This window comes from Argopecten irradians, chromosome 14, assembly GCF_041381155.1.
Source record: "Argopecten irradians isolate NY chromosome 14, Ai_NY, whole genome shotgun sequence".
NCBI lineage: Eukaryota > Metazoa > Mollusca > Bivalvia > Pectinida > Pectinidae > Argopecten > Argopecten irradians.
In genome coordinates, this window is record NC_091147.1 from 9,950,052 (window position 1) to 9,972,342 (window position 22,291).

The following is a 22,291-nucleotide window of genomic DNA, read 5'->3' on the forward strand; positions in this document are numbered from 1 at the left end:
GTTTTTTATTATGAACTAGTAATATTGACGATTTTTCAATTTCACGAACAGAAGAAAGGAGAAAAATGATTTCTAAGTGTAATTGCCTTGAATGAATTTACATCCGGTTAGGCTCGTTCAAAGCCAAGTTCACTCGGTGCAATATTGTGTTCCTCTATAGAATTGAGACGGGGATGTTTCATTACATTAGGAACCTGACAGTCTGGCAGTATATCATACTATGTCGGCTGGGTCGGCATGACTTTAGTTCTTTACGAGAAAATTAAAATCTTTTCCAGTTGTTAATTTTGTAGCTAAGATATGTGAAGAAAGTTTTAATATATTTCCAGATATGTATAAATGTAACATATATACCGGAAATTCATAACATTTTACAGTATCTAAGCTTTTTACACAAAACGCTTTTAAAATAATGTTATAGACATTTGGATGGTCATTGCCCATCTAGCATCCTCGACATTCCAGGGGTTACTCTCAACGTCGTAAAATCCACGACAGTGAAAGTAACCTCTGAGTAACGAAAATGCCCATCTGGGCGAATTAAGCTTAAATTATTTCCAAATGTGTATCTTCAGGGAACGGTGGATAAATAAAACTGAACAGTCAATTAGTAAAATGTTCAGCTTTTACTTGGTCATCTTTAGACACAAGGGAATCAATCCAACAAAGTAATGTCCATCTAAAAATCCTCATAAGGATAATTTTGTGGGTTTTCAGAGCTAGAACTGAAGCTCTTTTATGTTGAATGAAATCAGACAATAATAGGGTATGCATATATACTTTCATGTATATAAATGAAGTTTTTAAAACTAATCTCTAAATATAACCATTGTTAAGAAAATTTCATATGAATACGTGGATTTTTTCTGTCCAGTCTAACTCATTACCGGTAATGGGAGGCCAATGAACTGTGCACTTGGCTTCATTTATAGTAACTGTGGGTCAGACAGCCATACAAAGAAATGATGTAGTCATTTCTGATATGTAATAAAATAGACAGAGCTGTCTTACGATAAATTACAAACCATACAGGAAAACTTACTATTAATCGGTAGCTCAAATTAATTCTTTCTGATATGTAATTAAATGGACAGAGCTATTTTTACGATTAATCACAAACCATACAGGAAAACTTACTATTAATCGGTAGCTCAAATTAATTCATAAAGTTTGAAATGATATAGAGCCATAAAGATCCTCTTCAGTGACAGCCTATCTGGTTAATGATTGATTTCACTGATGTGGTTATTACTAGCAAAAGTATGTGGTAAAAGTTATATAAACTAATATATTTCTTCTCCTGTTCAACATTTAAGGACACACTATTCAATGGAAACAATTGTATATCTATTATATATCCCAGACAGATATGTGCTGGATTCAAGTTCGTATAGCTGTTTTGATTCATGTAGCTTCATCTTCTGAAATGATATTATGTCTTCTTGTTTGTCATATCGTAATGCGTCAATTAATTATCTGTGAATCGCATACTAGATAATGATGTGCTGTGACCAAATGCCCCTTTATGTTATAAAGTGTCAGCACAGAGGTGTCAGGTAGATGTTTTTTGTGAGTAGAGGTTTTAATGATTAAATCGCCGCTTTATAGCGTTAAATTTCATTTTACTCATAACGGATATTTTTCCCACACATATATTTTAATTTATTCCCATTCAAGTTTCTTATTTCTCAGCGTAGTGAAAAATGTGACACTGTCAGCATATTAGATATATATGAGTCATAATGTGTTTAATAAAACTTTCAAACACTTTTTATATAAATTCAATTCTGATTTCGCCACCTCCCCATGATTAAGTAATTTCAGTGATTGATACGTCCTCAATTTGATTGTATTTGATATTTTAACCGGACAATATACCATCACGAGCGTTAATTACCACAGTAATGGATGCCGCACGTGCTAATACGATTCTCCGCAATATTGTGTTTATATCACGTGCACCATATGTTCACTTTTTTTTATCAATATAAAAATGTGGACTTGAAACTGAAAAACTGAGTTTATCAAAATATACAAATATTTATATTGAATACACGTCATTCATTAAATCATGTTAAATACTCGTAGAAGGCTGTTTTAATGCGGTCTAAGTCTTATATGTTCATTGTTAAATTGGAAAGGAAAAGATATATTGACAGTCATGCATGTTTATTTATCGTGAAAATTGATAATCTGATAAGGAATTTCAACGAGAAAAAACATACATGCAGTCAGTATCCTTTGCAGAAATATGTCGCATGTCTAATTGATATTTTTTATGAAAGATTAAGTCTAACTACTTTCACATTTTAAAGAAGTTTAAATTAAAAGAATGAAAACAGAAAGATAAATCTCGAGGACATGCTAACTTTTCAATAGGCCTCTACTTTACAGATCTATAGATATCTCGTGTACATTTACGTAAGGGCAGGTAAACTTATAAAACTTCTAAATGACGCCTCTAAGTCACTCTCTAAAGTAAAGGGTTTAACATATTTTATTCAACTCAACATATTTCAAAAGAATTGTTAAAGTTGCGGTCACTTTCTAGTGGGCTGAGTCAGATCACAGTGGCCAAGCCGCCAAAAAAAATGAAAACAGCCTCGTCCCCATTGGGTGTTCAACACGTGGTGGGATCGAGTCGGGATAGGTCGCTTCTACACATGGAAAATTATGGGTTTGGCTATTTCCTGTGCGAATACACACAGGTTTGTGAGCGTGTAATTCAATGGAGGAAGAAAATTCCACCAAAATAAATAAGGTGAGTGTTGTTTGAATACTATACTATCATCTGAGGTCATAATATCCAGAGGTCTGCTCGGGCTTATCGAGCTTCATGGCCCCAAGTTTGATGAAAGGCCAAAAATATGTCAGACATTGAAAATGGCGGTCGGTACTTCCTGTGATGTCCGCGGTGTTTTTTAATTGGCGTTTATCCAAGTTTTAACACCTGGTAAAAACAATTTACCTCGCCTCTAATGATCACCAATAAACTAGGTTCGTGTGTGTTATCGTTTTGTGCGGATGGTAGGGGTAAAACACACAGGAATACACCTGAAAACTAATCGGCATAGTCGGACAGTGGCGATATGCTCTTGTTTGTTTTGACTTTCATCACAATATTACGGGGGCATTCAGTCCAAGTTTTAAAAGTTATGGCTTGTTAATGCTATCCTGCAAATCCTTGATATATGCGTTACAATGTACAGAAACTGTTATCGCTGTTTATATTGTTAATTGACGTTGACAATTAAGATTTGCCGGTTGTGATTTGTGAAGTTAGCCGACCAGGTGAGGTCCTCCATGACACAGATTTTAGATAAACACTGCGATGGCCTATTTTTCACATTTTGGTCAAATCAGTGTTGTAAAGTAAAAAATTTCGCCATGTCGACTTTTTTAATTCATTGATTTAATCGTGAACATACTATGATAATTAAGTATATACAATAATGTGTATGAACGTTCCAATGTGATGGCTACTGCTAGTATGTATCATGTTTAATAAAAACTAGGTCAGGTTTTATTTTAGACAAAGTCTCTGCTCTTTATCAATCATAACACCACAAATAACATGTAGGCAACTTGTAATTATGGTAGCCTAGGCTCAATATGTAAGCTTATTTAAAGTATATTTTGGTAATTTCTAATTTAGAAAAAAACATTAAGGTATGGCTAATAAAAATTTAAAAAAAAAATAGGCCCATAAAAATGTTATTTGATGAATAATTATTACATCTACTAGGGCCTATAATGAAATAAGGTTCTCAAAAATACAATGAAGACCTTTATTGTTATTTTATAAAATTATTCAAATCTTTTTTCAGTTTTCCAGGGAAATATTAACACATCATATTTGATATCAACATCAATATATGATATATTACTACTTTATATGTAGCAGTGTATTATATTGGTATAGGCTTAATGTATTCCACTTATCTGGAGTTGTATTGCCCACCCAGTCCACAGTCCCCCAGTAATCATCACCAGGGTACTGCCCACCCAGTCCCCCGTCCCCCAGTAACCATCACCAGGGTACTGCCCAACCAGTGCCCTGTCCCCCAGTAACCATCACCAGGGTACTGCCCACCCAGTCCCCCGTCCCCCAGTAACCGTAAACAGGGTACTACCCAACCAGTCCCCCATCCCCCAGTAACCGTCAACAGGGTACTGCCCATCCAGTGCCTGTCCCCCAGTAACTGTCACCAAGGTACTGCCTACCCAGTCCACCATCACCAGGGGGTACTGCCCACCCAGTCCCCCGTCCCCCAGTAACCGTAAACAGGGTACTGCCCAACCAGTCCCCCGTCCCCCAGTAACTGTCACCAGGGTACTGCCTACCCAGTCCACCGTCCCCCCAATAACCATCACCAGGGTACTGCCCATCCAGTCCACCGTCCCCCCAGTAACCTTCACCAGGGCACTGCCCACCCAATCCACCGTCCCCCTGTAACCATCACCAATGTAATGCCTACCCAGTCCACTGTTCTGGGGACCTTCAGTAACTGTCACCAGGGTACTGCCTACCCAGTCCACTGTCCCCCAGTAACTGTCACCAGGGTACTGCCTACCCAGTCCACTGTCCCCCAGTAACTGTCACCAGGGTACTGCCTACCCAGTCCACCGTCCCCCAGTAACCGTCACCAGGGTACTGCCCATCCAGTCCACCGTCCCCCCAGTAACCATCACCAGGGCACTGCCAACCCAATCCACTGTCCCCCTGTAACCATCACCAACGTAATGTCCACCCAGTCCTCTGTTCTGGGGACCTCCAGTAACTGTCACCAGGGTACTGCCTACCCAGTCCACTGTCCTCCAGTAACCATCACCAGGGTATACTGCCCACCCAGTCCACTGTCCCCCAGTAACTGTCACCAGGGTACTGCCCACCCAGTCCACCGTCCCCCAGTAACCATCACCAGCATATACTGCCTACCCAATCCACTGTCTCCAAGATCCCAGGGCACTGCCCACCCAGCCCACCATTCCCCAGTAACCATCACCAGGGTACTGCCCACCGAGTGCCCTGTCCCCCAGTAACCGTCGTCAAGGTACTGCCCACCGAGTGACCGGTCCCCCTGTAACTGTCACCTGGGTACAGCCCACCCAGTCCACCATCACCAGGGGGTATTGCCCACGCAGTCCACAGTTCCCCAGTAACCATCACCAGGGTACTGCCCACCCAGTCCACCGTCCCCCAGTAACCATCACCAGGGCACTGCCCAACCAGTCCACTGTCCCCTAGTAACCATCACCAGGGCACTGCCCAACCAGTCCACTGTCCCCCAGTAACCATCACCAGGGTATTGCCCACCCAGTTCACCATCCTCCAGTAACCATCCCCAGGGTACTGCCCACCCAGTTCACCGTCCCCCAGTAACCATTACCAGGGTACTGCCCACCAAGTCCCCTGTCCCCAAGTAACCATCTCCAGGGTACTGCCCATCCAGTTTACCGTCCCCCAGTAACCATCACCAGGGTACTGCCAACCAGTCCCCAGTCCCCCACTAACCATCACCAGGGTACTGCCCACCCAGTCCCCAGTCCCCCACTAACCATCACCAGGGTACCGCCCAACCAGTTCACGTCCTCCAGTAACCATCACCAGGGTACTGCCCACCCAGTCCCCCGTTACTAAGTAACTATCACCAGGGTACTGCCCACCCAGTTCACCGTCCCCAAGTAACCATCACCAGGGTACTGCCCACTAAGTCCCCTGTCCCCAAGTAACCATCACCAGGGTACTGCCCATCCAGTCCACCGTCCCCAAGTTACCATCACCAGGGTACTGCCCACCCAGTACTAGTCCACCATCCTCAGTAAATGTTACTAGGATACTTGATTTAGAAAATTATAAAAAAAAATCAGCATTCTGTGTCTCCAAAAGTATGTATGCAATTACACTAGTGTGCAAAATACATAGGTTTCATTCTTGTCAAAATCAGTTCAGACCTTCTGCAGTTTCTCAGCTGCCCTAGAAGCCCAACCACTTCCACTAAATATTTTGTTATGGAATGTAGATAGAAGACATGTAAAATTTGAAGTACCTTGTACTTCGTAAAATGCCTAAGCCCAATTTTCCCCAGCATTCCACATGTACACCTTAATATCATCTGATGCCTCTGATGATGTTAAAACTTGCTCTTTTAGCTATATCACCATTTTCCCACCAAGATCTACAAAACTAATTTTAAAGTGGTTTATCATGAGTAAAATTTGATGAGTCTATTCAACAGCATTTCAACATGCACACAGATTTATATCTGAAGCTCAAGCACTTTGGAATGATGGATTTAAAAGTTTGTGATGTCATTCCTGTTGTGAATGTACACATATGCCTATTTTAATACCTGTTCCAAAACCTCCCAATATACAAAAAAGAATTTGATACCTTAAGTTTCTTTAAAGTTGTATGGTCTGTGACTTGCTGTATTTTTGGCGTAGAAAAAGTATTTAAAGTGTTCTACATATTTTTCTCCGCTTGTCTAAGTTTTAAACTTTCCATATTTACCAACTTTTGTAAAATTTGTATTTGCAAATTTATTAAACAATTAAATTTAAATATTGATTTTTAACGTGTACACGTTTAAAATAGCCCAGAAGCGTTCGAACTGTTCCAGTCGGTATGAGTATTGCAGATGTTGACCACGTGATACGACTCGTGAGGTTCTGTTCTATACGGATATCACCGATGTCAGTCACGTTACGCAATTCTGTTTTCTGATATTACCCGAAAGTTTGAAACATGCCGTTGACTGGCGGTTCTTTCAAAACGTGTGATATTTCATGCGACATTGAATCTGAACCATCATATATAAGCATCAATGCTCACGTACACATTGTATGTTTTTATGACAATTTGTGATGGTGAAAATAACAAGAACTACAACTTTAATTAGACCGCCTTCTATAAACATTCTGATCATAAGCAGCATGTAGCTTTTAGGTGATGCATGGGTTCTTGTTTTGGATATTATATTAATTATGGATACTGAATTTATGCTGAAAGATGATAACTTGATTTCAATAATGTTTATCTTACAGATAAAAAACCCTAATGCTGCAGTTGGTAAAAAAAAATATACATGGGAATTAGATTTGTAAATAAATGCATACTGAAATTGCCCCCACACCCGGGCGATTTTATCTTGCCAATTACTGTATTTAAAATCAGAATGAAAATCTTCCTTGGTATATAAAGTCTGTATATACACTGAAGTACTGGCTGTTTGAGGTTGGTAATTGTGGAAATATCTGATAGGATATGTCAATTATGAGGCAGGTTTAAATTACAGACTTTTAACGGAGATAGAGGATTTCAGCAAAAGCCAGACGATCTTTTTACAGAATCCTTGCTGATGCTTTATCCATATAGATTTAAGTGATTTTTTATTTTTACAAATTTTGATTATAAAGGGATAAAAACGAGAAAAGTGATCCTATGTTTCCACTTGAAGGCTTTTGGGACCATCAGTGTCTTTATCCAAGTAGAGTAAACTAAAAATAAGTGTTATGGGAAAGAAAGTGAGATGAAAGAGTTGTCAAAAATTGAAATAACTGATGTGCTTATATAATTTAAAGATGCTCCACCGCCGACAGACCATAAATGATACTCATCATTTGAACAACAGTTGATGTTTAATCGTGTATATATAATTCAAAAAATAATATAAAACAAAAAATGATATAAAACAATTTATTTTGCTTTTGGTGCTTGCACAGTCAGAACTGTTACTTCATTCTATATAGAACATAGTGCCACAGAATTTTAGCGGGATGCAATTAATTATTTCTAATATTTTTATCTTGAAGTAAAATTAGAAGCTCAAACTTTCCAATGATGGTAAAGAAAAATACCAAATCGTCTGATCCTGTTTTTGATAGTGTAAAAATACCATTTCTCAGCGGTGGAGCCTCTTTAATGTCATGATCATGATTCTTTGATTTCCCTACTACAGAGGACTCCACATAATCGAATAACGGTTATTTGAAAATTTCGGTTATTTGCATAAAATTATGCGGTCCCAATTTTTTCCTTCTTTAACTTTGTTTTTCAACTCCGTTGTATTTGCATAGACCTTTACATGACCTCCGGTTATTTAAATAAAATATTTGGGAAATTCTAAAAACTAAAATCGAATGTTTTTCAATTTTACAATATATTTTTAGAGAAATTCGCCGATATATGTTTCAAGATACTTCGCTTTTACTAGAAATCATCATGGTGACAGATTAAGGTTATCGTATGGCTTGTTATTTTATGCATGAATCAGCAAAGGTATTCGACGCTCTTACGATTTACAGCAGCAGCGGTTGATCATAACTTTAGTATAATCACTGACTCAAACATTTAATTAAAGCATTTGCACTTTCAAATATGTTTATTTATTAATGTAACGTACCTTAGTTCGCGATCGGTTGGAGAAACCATGCTTCCTTACAACAATTGCCATTCATGAGTAGTCTCGTTCAACCAGAGTCTTGTTGACTACGACAGACATGTGCGAATCAAGCGTCTCGTTGAATGAGACACAAAAGCATGCAAAGTCGGCGTGCAATGACTACCGCAAATTTCGTACAGTATGTAGGATACAAAAGATACTTGCTACGTTGTTTCATTGCTACTTGAATATGCGTTAATTTCTGAAATGTTATCAAGCTATTCGCCGTATAGATCAACAATACAGAGAGAATTCTCAAAACACATTTAGGTTAAGTGAACGCATGGCTTCATCACCTGCCGCAATTTTCGAATTCATACACATGTGTAAAAACAATACTACTAGTTGATCGGCACTTTGAAGTTTAATCACGATCGTAAGTTCATTTTGCCAGGCAAATATACGTAAATTTGTTTACTAGACCTATTTAGGTTCAGAATTGTAGACACAAATTTAATCCTGTTTAGTTATTGCATTTGATATCGATCGTTTAGCTGTTTCTCAAATATTCATGTGTCAATCTAACGTAATTAGCAAAATCCAATTTTGGAATGTTTTTTGTTATTAAACAATTAAAATTGATTTACAACTTCGAAATTAATTACTTGTTGTTCGTTTTAAGTGTAAATAATTTACGTAGGCCTTATTTATCAAGTAAACGAAACGATATCTATTTGCCTGTTCACATACATATGTGTGAGGTCAAACTAAGGTGCAAAATGTCTTCTCCGCCTATTCAAATACTCCGGTTATTTGCATATTTTTTCTTCTGGAAAATGACTTATTCAAATAAGCGGAATCCTCTGTACTATGATAACAGTGGCTTGAGAACGTACAGACTTAAAATTGCATATCCCAGTACAATATTCTAGATTTGCATTCTACTTATTTGTTTCAAGACACGAAAATAAAAAGGTTTTGCTTGGTGTCCAATTCTCAACACCACATGATAAATCATGATACCTCATTATTTTTATTTCAAACATTTTGAAATTGTCAGCCTCATCACAGTAAAAATAAACAAGAAAAACTTTACTGTTTATTCTTGTAATCAGCTGATTAGGAGATCATCGACAACAAACTATGTTAAGGAGCTAGTTATACAAGCGTCTATCAAAATTTGTATGAAAAAAATAACCAGCATGCATCCTTGCGTAAAAATTGTAAAATAGACAAAAATTCCACACTTTATAATTAGTACATATTTAGATAGCTTAGATCCACATATAGAATCGCTAGCTATTAAATGTATTTGTTAACAAATGCAGGTCTATATTTGTACTGATGGAAAAAAAGATAGGAATTTTTGTGTGATACATAGTTCTAAAGTAATCCACATTAAGTGACCCAATATAATTGGTCTTTGTTGGGTGGAATTTCGTGTATGCGACACTCCGTTTTTTGTCTGAGATTAAGAGCTATCTACTTTGAACGATATTGTAGGACCGCTATAGACATTAATATTTGTATCGTAGTCCGTATATAGGGGTCAGACCTACTGAACTATCTGACATGTAGAGAGCGCGACAGTCCTAGTACTAGAATCACAAGTAGGCTGTGACCGCTGTAGACAATGTTTGCATCATAGTCCGTATATAGGGGTCAGACCTACCGAACTATCTGACATGTAGAGAGCGCGACAGTCCTAGTACTAGAATCACAAGTAGGCTGTGACGCTAGAGTACTTCATGTACTTAATGATACAGATATTATATATATTTGGAAAAATTTTGCAACTTTGTCCTGATGATAACATTTAGCTGAGGGCTGTTTGTTTCAATGTGCTTGGTGTAAATGGATCATGAATTGTTTAAATTGAAAAATTTGTATGGCAAAGATTTTTTTCCCTTATTATTATATTATGAACATGAAGTCGCAATGACATGAAAACTACACTTCTCAGAAATGAAGCCATTAGGCTTTGAAATTGAATTGAATGTTTCTTTTATTCATAAGGTCGAATTTTAAACATTGAGTCCCTCTAATATCTTTTAATGGTGTTAGTCATCAGCTACTGAATGTAAAACCTCGAAATTATCTCAGCTGTTTACCTCTTTAATTCATCATCAATAAATTTAAAGTCTACAACAATCAAACTTTTAACGATCCGTTAACTGTAAAATGTTACAAATTTGTTCCTAGATTAAAATAGTCATTAGATTTAAGGAGAAAAGTCCACAATAGATTGAAATACTTGAAGGATGATTTCCATACCTAAATATTTATAGCATGCTTAGATAAAAAAGGAACCTGTCAGAAAGAATTTCTCCCGAGCTGTATGTTCCACACCACACCAGATCAAGGTGTTGCCATAACTACCTGTCCAAGAGTAGTCACACCTTTTAGAGCATTATTAAAACACCTGCTTCTAAACAAATCCTGAGCCGTGAAAATAACCTTGAGGGGACATGTTTTATGATATAACACTTTTAACATCCTTTTGCTAAGTCCGATTTACTACTGAGATGAATCTATAGTACATCATTGTGATACTGGTATGGCAGTCAGTATCATTAACCCATTTCTCCTACAACCTTGTCCTCTCCCCAGGGTGGGGCAGCTATCAGTGTGGACAATATTGCACAAGATTTTACTTCAAAAGAAACCAACAGAATACCGTTTCAGTATTATCTATAGGTTTCAATTTGTTCTCATTTCAAGGTCATATCCGTGCATTGATGGTTTGACCTTGAATTATTGGAGGGTTAGAGTATACAATAAGTGTGCTATCCTGAGGGGTGAGGCAGTTAAATCGGACTGAGTACAGCAGGCTGTTTTACTTCAAAAGAAACCAACAGAAGTACCGTTTCAGTATTATCTATAGGTTTCAATTTGTTCTCATTTTTCAAGGTCAATCCGTGCATTGATGGTTTTGACCTTGAATTATTGGAGGGTTAGTGTATACAATAAAGTGTGCTATCCTGAGGGGTGAGGCAGTTAAATCGGACTTGTGTAAGTGTTAGACAACCTACAGGAAACCAATTCACTTTGTGAGGTAATTCTTTGTAACATTGTTGTGGTTAGCAGATTTGGTTTCTCGGCAATAATTACCAGACCATGCTGAAGTCAAGAAGATGGAAGTTCTTCTGAAGATTTATATTTGTTGGGGGTGGGGGTAGAGAGTGGTGTGGGGTGGGTGGGTAAACAAAGGAAGAGGAAGTCATCATATGACTATATGTACTGACCATTAATTTGTGAAGGATAGTATAGTGAAGCTTGTAACCTAATTATCCCCTGTCCTAATTACCTTAACTTGAGATTGATTATCTGACTATTCTGTTTGTAGAGTATGTATACATTCTATCATGCATAGAAGAATTAAGGTACATTGTGAACAAATATTATTATAATAACTTTTCATAATTAGTTTGATATCACTGGAGAATCAGAATCCATTTGGTTTTAATAAACAATACAATTCCATTAAATGGTAGTTGGGATGTTGCCTTTGGTCCAAGGAGAATGAGGTTTCCCAATGGTCCAGGGGAAGGGATGTTGCCCATATGGTCCCAGGGGGAAGAATGTTTCCCAATGGTCAAGGGGAGGGGATGTTGGCCATGGTCTCAGGGGAAGGGATGTTGCCCCCTGGTTACTGTGGAAGGGATATTTTGCCCCCTGGTTCCTGTGGAAGGGATGTTGCCCCATGGTTCCTGTGGAAGGGATGCTGCCCCATGGTCCCAGGGGAAGGGATGTGATTGATCTACGATTACCATGGAAAGATAGCACTCATAGAATGATGTGCACTATATATGGTGTGAGGGAGGGATGTCCCTGGGGCTTATCAGGAAGTACCAAGCCAGTGAATGGGCGTGGGAGATTATGATATTATCTGTAAGGAGTGGTCAATCATAACAGTTAAGAGGATTATATATACAGAGGAGATAGCAATAAATTCCTTCCTGTTATAAATACTGATTTCCTGTCAGTAATTCTGAGCCATCAAAGATTCATAACTGATGCGCAAAATTAATCTTATGTTTAAACATGATTCAAATAATTCCAGATTATCTGTTAACAGGAGAGAAATAATGAATAACATGTGATGTTCAAAATCTATCATATGGTAATTGTATCATAGTCCATGTGCATTAGGATATAACAGTGTAACATATAATTCACTGCAGAAATAAGAATTGTGAAGTTGTAATTGAAGACGATGTTCATGGTCATATTGAAGGAAGTATAAGGTAATAAAGCACATTCTAGTTATTGTCAAATATCCTCTTTGAAGAGAATTTACATTTGTGCATCATGAATTTTATCACTGAAAATAACTGAAATGAACGAGGCTAAAAACATGGATAGGTTTGGCTAGGATAGTGAACTTTGTTTTAATTGTTACAAGCACTGAACGCTTTCGTTATGCATGGTTGATCGATTCTTGTTCCGAATTTATCGGGTGAAAGTCCTTAAAGGTATATGACTAGGTCATTCTGATGACAATTGAAGATAAAGTTTGAGGTGTGTAACAAACATTATAAATAAATTTCTAAAGAATTTTACATTTTAAAATAAGCCATTTGTTAAGGACTACTGTTTTAGCACATCCTTCTGTCAACCTTTGAAATTTATTTAAAAATTTGTCAGAAGTTTAATCTGTATTTTTAAGATGTCCTATTGATATAATGTTCTTATTTCAGGTAAATTAGCCACAAAATAAACGGTCACTTCCACATATTAATCTCAATCGGTGAAACGTATGCCCGGGGCAATTCTAGTCCCCTGTACACAATTACCAGATTATTTTGAAAAGTGATGAACCATTCTATAAGATTGTGTTTTACTTCTGAGCCTATTTAAATGTTCAGATTATCCAAGAGACATTTCCAAAGGGTCACTGAACGAGAAAATGATAAAATCGTTGGCCGTTTTATATAACCATGCCTTCATATAATGGCTTCTTTCTAATGGAAGCGAAGACAAAAAGACAGTCTTTATGTTTTTGAGGCATTGTTACGCCGTCTTGTATTCTTTGAGTCTGATTTGACTGTTATCAGTAAAGTGCAATTTAGCCCAGTTTGGGGGTTTCTTTTGTCAGAACAAAGCGAGGTCACTATTTCCAGACATATTAGTAGATTACCATGTAAGTTGATATTGTCTCTGACAATGTGAAGTTTGACATGTTTTTTTTAAAGGGAATTAACAGTGAAGCCTCTGTTCAATAACTTTCTTTTTACTTCTATTACACCAATGCATTTAAAAACACAAATCTTTTAGCGTTTTTTTTTCCCAGTGTGAAGTGTTATTTTGTAAATGGTCAATAGCTTTTCAGTCATTAAACTTTTAGGAAAATTACAGCTAATTGCATGCTGTTAAATATGTTTAAAGTGAGCAAGCTGTAGTCTCACAACAAAATATATGACTGAAATTAAAATTTAAAAAAATTGTACACTAGTGTTGTAGTTCAATAATTCTATACTTATTGAATAACCTATGTACCTGCAGTATTCAATCCAATATGCTCTAGACTGTCAAGGTGTACGTACGTCAAATTATTTGACTGTTTAAATATCTTTTTCTCATTGAAACATAGGCATTATATATAATATAAAGGTCCTTTTTTCCTTAACTTTAATTGCATGGGATTAAAGATGTCATTTGGAAATTAATTAAAAAATTGACATAAACTTTAAATTAGTAAACTTCTAAACAATTTAAGTTTCTGTTTTTGAGAATTGGCTAAAAATGATCATTTAGTTGGGAACGGGTATTATAATTAATATGTGGGTAAAAGCCATCCATTTTCATATTGTGACTATATATATATCCTAATGTATAATAATCACGGGATTGGGGGATTATTATGACAGGTAACAGGAAGTGGCTGGCCAATTATGCCAATGTCACTTACTGTTTTTACTGATAATTTAAAGGATTAATATATATTAGCAGGGCCCCAAGGCACAGGTGTAATAATAAGGGCTGCCCCTACACAGGTGAATGTCCCAGCTGTGGTTACCTGTCTAACATGCTAATGACCCTTTGATTACCTAATCAACAAAAGGGGCTGACCTGGCTCCCTGGGATCCCTGCTAGGCCAGGTGAAGGGGCGGGCTTTGGCAGCTGTCTGTCATCCTCACCTGAATCTTTTTATGAATGGACCAGGATAGGTGACTGTTTGCGAGGTGTTACTATGGCCTGCATTCTACCTGTGTATAATACTCATATCAGCTGACCACTCCGAGGACTGACCACTGGACTAGAGATGAATGACCATAAAGGTAGCTGATTTGGCTGTTTTGGTCACCACTTGGAGGATTGACCATTGGAGCTACTGGACATAGCCCTTTTGACCACAGGGTTGAATGACCAGTAGGACTTCTATATTGGACAACAAATATGGAGTATAAATATCAGTACAGACCACAGAAGCCACCAGTATCTGTGTAGTGATACAGTTCTACAGTGAAATCTGTCTCAAGATTTACATGTGAATTCATGGGGATTTAATTTATAGTTCTTCTGTTTCCTGGATGCATGTTCCAAGAACAATTTTTATGTAATATTCTTTTTCTGTAAGAAATTTAAATATTTGATAAATTTCTTGTTACATTATTAGTTTTTGGATATTACCAAATTTTTAGATTAACTTTGAAAATATTAACAATTAAAGCAGTATTTAGAGGAGCTTAAAGTAATTCTTAATTACGTGCTAAAACCAATCTGAGAGCATAGGTTGACATGCAGCTACATTGATGCCCAGAGATCGAGACATTAGAACTTATAAGTACCTTTAGGAGTTTTTCCTTAGCAGACGTGGATACAATTCCTTCAGCTTCATATATTATTTAATTTGGAGAGACAAATTTTTCAATTTCACTAAAGCCAGGAGAATGAATGTTTTAAGTGTATGAGATTGGATTGTGGGTTGACGAGAATGGGAATTAAGAGGTTCCTATGTGTTTCCGCAGCAACCGATTCAGACTCTAAAAAAAGGAAGAGTGAAGGTAAGTGTTATGTGTATATAAGGCTGTTCCGACTGTGGACCTGTATATGTAACCTAAAAAGTTGTATTATAATTAAACCTTGCTAACTGTAACTGCCATGATGAATGTAATTTTATCAGGCTATTATTAGTAACATATACACATATGCAATGCCATATATATGCAAGGAAAAAGAAAAACGCATTATTTTCAGTTAATTGTCATTGATTTTAAAATGTTAATAACATATTTGATTAATAAATTGTTAAAAATTCTTCATTTTATGGTAGAATTTTAATTCCAGTGAGCTAAACGTGAGTAGCTTTTCTGATTATAAGCAAAACCCTAAAACTTTGTTAAGTATTTTCTAACTTTAATTTGAATCATTGGTATGGACGTTAAAATTCAAAATAAGTGAAGCCCAACCTGATCGGGGAGGCTAAAAGGTTAATAAGGGAGGTTCCCGACTAGGATATCAGGCTCTATTGTTGTACGTCATCGGTCCACGGTAATGTTTCCGGTTATACCAACCATGACCCCTTGTGTTGTGACCCCTGAAAACCCTTTACATCCCCGTGTCACAATGCAAGTAAAACCTTTAACATTTAGGGTACATCTAGATCCAGCTTATAGCTATATAGCTACCTTACCTCCAAATTGCTGATCGGCCCTTAGTTTATATATTCAGCATATTTCAGTTTTGTTGATTTTTTTTTCAAACACATCTTTTACAATTGAAAGATATATTTATTTTATAAAGTTAAAACTGTTAACGTTTGCAATTGGATATATATATACCTGTTCATGATCACAAAGAAATTTCCATTTACTGTATTCCAAAGCAAGTGTCATGTAATAAAATTTTTCCAAGCTCAAAGGTTATAGACTGATGTTAAAAAGAAACATTTTTCGTTTCCTATTCTGTTTAAGTTTTTTCCGCCCTTTGTAAAGATCTTACGCCATATGAACAAGTATGTAATAGTCAATTATAGTCTGCTAAGCTGGTAGTTTTTACCAGATCGAACACGATGATAAACGCTGAACGAGGTCTATATTATCCATTTATAGTTTGTTCCGACAGCCAATAGGACAGCAAATCTATAAAGCACATATAATGATTGTTAAAATGTTTTGTTTCGAGGAGAAAGCAGAAATAATGGGTATACAAGATATACCTACTCGACTGTCAACAGGTTTTCGTACCTATAAACCGACGACGTCCTTTTGAAACATAACTAGTTAAAAAACGGGAAGAGATATGTCGTATTAGGGAATTTCTACAAATTTTCAACAAATCTCTTACTTTGGTGTCTATAATGGTGTATAGTCTACAATTTTGTTTGTTTCGTGAATAAATGATTTTTTTTAATGGAATTCTGAATAATGTCATGTGAAAGGTATTCCTTTACAGTATATTAAGTCACAGTTGGAATATGATTATGATTTTTTGGGGAAATAATTAAAACATTCCCTTGCCATTTATTAAACAGTACTTTAGATCCAAACAAACTATTTTTATATTCAGTAGAATTATATAAAGAAGAGTCCAGCAAAGTTGAAAGAGAGAAAAAACAATTTTATATAGATTCAAAAAAAAACCAAAAACACAACCATAATCATGAATGCATGACAATAAATTATATATATATTATGTCTAACATGTAATTTGATTGATTTTAGTAATGGCAACTTTTAATTTGAATAAAGCATCTAATGAAAAAAAAAAAAGTTTAAAAAAAAATAATTTTGAAACGCTCCTTCCATTTTCCTCCACCTTTGAACCACCCATAACAAATGATCTAAGGAGATATTTCAGTACTTGGTGCCTCAGTCAAACCTCTCTACTGAAGTAGCAATAGCCAATCAAAGATCTCAATGCTCTAAGGTTTCACCTCATTTACATATGTCCAGGCTTTGATCATATCCTTGTTTAATCTGGCTGTTTAGGCCACCTATCTGAAATTCATTTAGGGAATTATTTCTGAACTTTTTACCATTACACATTCCTTCACAAATGTGTATTTCAAAACAAGGGAGATAATTACTGTATTAATAATTTATGAAATTGAAATAATAAGACTCACAGAAATTCTAGCAGTGCAAGCCAATACTTGAGGCAATATTGATCTATAACTGTGACAATTTGTCTTTTTATGATCAAGTTTCATTAAATTTCTTTATGTCACAATTTCCGTTAATATCAAATTCAAGTCAAATTGTTTCAAATCATAAGTGTTTTAGCAATTCTTACTGTCTCCCTCTTTGAAAACAAAATATTTATATAAAGTCAAAAAAATTATTGTCTAATATAACCAAAAATACAGAATGTGGAAATGATCACATATCGACTTATTAAACTATAGCTATTCAAATAAAAATTAAAATGGAAAAAGTTAGAAAATAATTGAGTTTCCAAATACATATTTCATTATCTTCGTAACCATATCTGTTATCAAATTTGCACTATCCTGGTAGAAGCGATTGTAGCATGATGTAAATACCTATAGCTTCATTTTCACCTGTGATACTAAATTTATCACGTCACCTGTTGTATATTATGTACAATGCTAAATATATCTTTTATGGACTTGACTTCTGTTTTTTATGTGTTTTAAAATGTTTTTGTTCTTGGATAAATTTAAGCATCTGTGACAATATTATTGATATTATCAAAAAATTACATGCATTAAAATTTCATTTTAAATGTTTTTGTAAATCGGGGAATCATCGTTATGTCCTTGAGCTAATGATGTCTGTGTGATCAAACAATTTCCTGATGGATTGGGTATGGGTAATTTGTTTGGTGGTGCCGTTAATGGTAGTTTTGTGTGGCCGCGATATAGACATACTGTCCTCACTTTTGACACCTGTCATAATATCGTTAAAGGTAAATATTGTAATCAGTTTGTAATTGACTGTAAGCGGTACTGCTTGGTTTTATAAAGTATTGATCTTATTATAATGAATTTGCGTTTTTATGAATATTTTAAATCTTATTACAAAAAAATAATTACCTAATGCACATAATTAATGCAAAACATATTATGACTCAATTTTTTTTCTTAATGAATATAAATTTGATTACCGAATTATCAAGAACAGCAGGGGATTTAAAAGAGCAATATGAAAAACCTATTCACCCTTGATTTTATAATGGACTGGTCCAGTTCTTGAAGAAAAAGAATATAAATGTGTCTTCAGGGGTCACTGAAAGCATAAGCTAGAGAAAAGTACTGTTTGTAGAGTCAATGGAGGAAAATAAGGCATTGTTAATAAAATATTCTTTATTTAATTTGAGAAACAAATTAAGACCACGGGAAAATGTCAGCAGCATGAAATACAAGAATAAGTTTGCAATAAGAGAGTTGTTCAATAGAAAATACTAACAATCATCAAAGTCATGTTTGATAAAACAATAACTGATGGTGAGAGTGTAATTAAACGTGGTTTAACGCTGGGAGCACATTAAACTGTAAGTTGTATATCTACATCAGGGCCCTATAGACAGGAAGCAGAATAACCATAATCTATAAAATAGATAGGATAGATCCACAGCTATTCGTTACTGAACTTTAAAAGCTGTGTATATGTGGAGAGTGGATGTGTAGGGCCTTGTTTCTGAAGTTAAAAACAGCTCCCTAATTAAGTCTGGATGACTGACAGCTATCTAGGTAATGGATGACTTGTGACATTTGAACTACGGAAAACAGTAGTTCACGACCTTTAGTTTACAGCCTTGGTTAATGTATGGTTAACTTGTTACAAATAAACGGGAGAATTGTCCGGTTCATCTGGGACTGAAGATAACAAAGAATTAACAAATGGATTAACTTGTTAATTCATTTAGATGTTAATGGTATTTTTACAGCCTTCAAATGTATAAAACATATTTGTTTTCGAGTGTTGAAGGCTGCAACTCTTGTAATACATTGGAAGGTATATAATACAGTATATGGTATATAGAGCAGGCCTATATATTCTATAAACACTATACTGTTCAAGATATACCTAGTATATAGGTTATGGTTTAATGAGGAAAAAATTCCTACAGTATTATAATATCATATTCTCTGTTGTTTTGTTAGATTCTTAAGGTATTGAGTAATTTGAAATTATTTGGTTGGAAGTAAAATGAATAAATATTATCAATTTTGGACAATAAACAGACAATTAAGTGTATAAGCATATGAATAAAATCTTTTTCAAGAAATTGAATTTTTGATAAAATATTTAACGTTTGTTATTCAAAAGTTGTTCATGTACAGCATTGGCATTTAAAACAATATATTGCTATTTATGCAGATTTGTAGTGTAAAACTAAATTAATATTATGACAGAAAGCACAATATTGCAAGCTTTTATGAAGAAAGTGACTTTAAATTGTTTTGAGATATTTTATTTGTCTATGGGACAAATTGATCTGTGTTCATAATCATGCTGCAGACCCAATAAGGCCTAAAGTGGGTACCTGTTATTTCTCTGGAAAGATATCTTACAATCACATGTGCTGTATTGATAAATTGATGGTGCATGATTAAACTAACAAGCATGAAATCTAAAGTAAACCCCATTAGTATGATGGCCCTCAAGGTCGAGTACAAGGTTATTTGATGGCTGTCTGAGATCTCTTATGTAACCATTTCCTCCTTACTGCAAAGGCCAAAGCAAACAGCCATCATAGGGCAATAAAAATGAAAGGCTTGACCAGCCTTCAGCTGACATACAATTATAGGGTAATCTGTTCTGGACCCTTCATCCCTAATCAAAAGGGGCTGCTGGACTTCCTGTCCAGCGGACCCTTCTCCCGGTGTTAGGGTCAGTTCCCACAGTGTGGCCAATGTCCAGTCATTTGGACGGGGATTAAGATAAATGGATGTTCCATACTTCACACAGGGTTTGGCCTGCTTTAATCTATGGGGACTGAAAGATTGTTTAAAACGGAAAGATTTTTCTGTTGTCTTCATTTCCGTTTGTATCAACAAAATATCAGAATACTGTTTACCAAATATGTTGCCTAATCTTGATGATATGACCTAACAATCATGAGATGCTGGAAATTGAAGTTTGATAGACATTCAGTGGTCAATGCAATAGTAATGTAGTGGAGAAAATGATGATTTGATGCTCTTACTTTACATTTAATTTACGGCCCTATCATTTGTAGTAATGGCCCACACCCTCGCCCTGAAATTGCCCTGAAATTGCCCTGAAATTGAGAACACGGGGAGAGAGTATACGTTTTTACTTTTGAATTTGTCTTCAGGCCTATGGTTGTAGGTTTTCCAGGGAATAACACATAGGACCAGAATGTGATTTTGATCGACTAAGATTAAGTTAGGGATTATGTAAGTACGGTATGATGTTAATAAGATGTGTAAGATAAGGACAGGAAGTTTTAATTATAGACTAGCGGAGATGTTGACATATCCTATCATTAAAATGGTCTACGGTCGTGTGACAGCGTGATTATATAGTCGGTCATAGGAAGTAGTTAAATCACATAAGGTGACGCAGGTAAATTTGGGTCAGAAAAAACATACCTGGCATTACCTGTATAACAATCACCTAAACAACGCTGATTGTAGCTCTGGAGATTTCCTCTAGCGCTGTAAGCTATAGAAATGATGTGTAAATATTGCTTGGAGCATGTTTATTCATAACAAAAAATTAAAACAGTTTACAATTGGTTGCATTTTGCATTGAAAATCATGTGTATAGGTCTAGAGCTTAGAGGCAGAATAAAAAAGGCTCTCCTATTGCTTATATGGTATATATGTAGCTTGAAATAGCATGGCTATCTAATTGTTGATTTTGATGGCCTGAAGTCGAACTTGAAGATGGTGCAAATTAATATAGAAATTTAAATTTTGGAAGTATAGAAATTTCTGCAAAATACAAGAAATGATAACTTAAATAAGATTACAAAATAAACCTATTATGAATAATACATATGGACAGAGAAATCTTTTAAGCCAATAAAATAAAAAAAATTCTTCATCCCAAGAATTTTTTTTACAGAACTGGGCCGTATCCAACATGTGCACTAGCTTATTGTTGAAACAGTTACAGAGTATAAAATCATTTCCCTGCAGCAGACAATATATTGTGTTATATTTTTTAGCATATAATTTTTTTACTCGATGGAGTCTGTTTTATATGATAGGGATCTTTGATGTTGGCCAGACAAAAGCCAGGTGTTAGATGAAGAAATCCCTCCAGACAGCTAAACCTGGGAGGATATTGTGGCCCTTTTACTGCTCATATTTTGTCCATGTTGGCTTTTGGAGGCCTAGGCCTATAGACTGGCCACCAGACCCAAAACTATATTGATAGATTTTCTCAGCTGAATACTGATACTAAATTATTTCCTCTATAGCTTGAAACTTGGAATCAGACATGTTGCAGAGACAAAAAATTTCAAATTTTAGGGATGATTTTAGTATTCACTTGACAGTCGGTTGTGATGGGTCTCAAAGACTAATGTTGATTCATTTCTAGTCCTATTTTTGGCTATTGGAAAATCTTCAGGATACAATTGATATTGTGTTTCCTCATCCTTCAATTCTGTCAGCAGGTGTTGATGATCACTATACTGTCTTCTACTTGTATTAATTTGGTGGATTTTAAAGATATCATTCTCCACCTTATAGACACAAGTACATGTTATATCTGAGTCTATATATAAAAAGCAAGTCCACAAATTATTAAGAAATTTGAGAGTCTGAGACTGAGAGACTATTGCAGGAAGAAATCAATTATCAGCAGTGCCTTACCCTTATACTGTTGGTTTTGATTACCTGAACCCTGTTGGAGTGCTGACCTCCTATAATCACTGGTTTATACCTCCGTGGAAAGTGTTTGAGAATAACTATAATAGGATGATATAGGTATGGAACACACTTCCATGTAGGATTATCAGTT

The 22,291-nt window shown here is 35.7% G+C and overlaps 1 protein-coding gene across 5 annotated transcripts in view; it reads left to right on the top strand.

Annotated features, from left to right (window-relative positions):
- Positions 1-22,291, top strand: part of LOC138307723 (proto-oncogene tyrosine-protein kinase Yrk-like) — a 104,105-nt gene that overhangs the window by 56,980 nt on the left and 24,834 nt on the right. The window contains exon 1 of one of the 5 annotated variants that reach the window (XM_069248577.1): positions 2,623-2,761. The exons of 3 other annotated variants lie outside the window; for them this stretch is intronic. Coding sequence is in view for 1 of the 2 variants with exons in the window: in XM_069248574.1 (XP_069104675.1) it covers positions 15,295-15,391 (97 nt within the window). In the remaining variant the exon portion in view is untranslated. Of the gene's footprint in view, positions 1-2,622; positions 2,762-15,273; positions 15,392-22,291 lie in introns of those variants that run through there. One more of the 5 variants, XM_069248574.1, reaches the window with a different exon arrangement.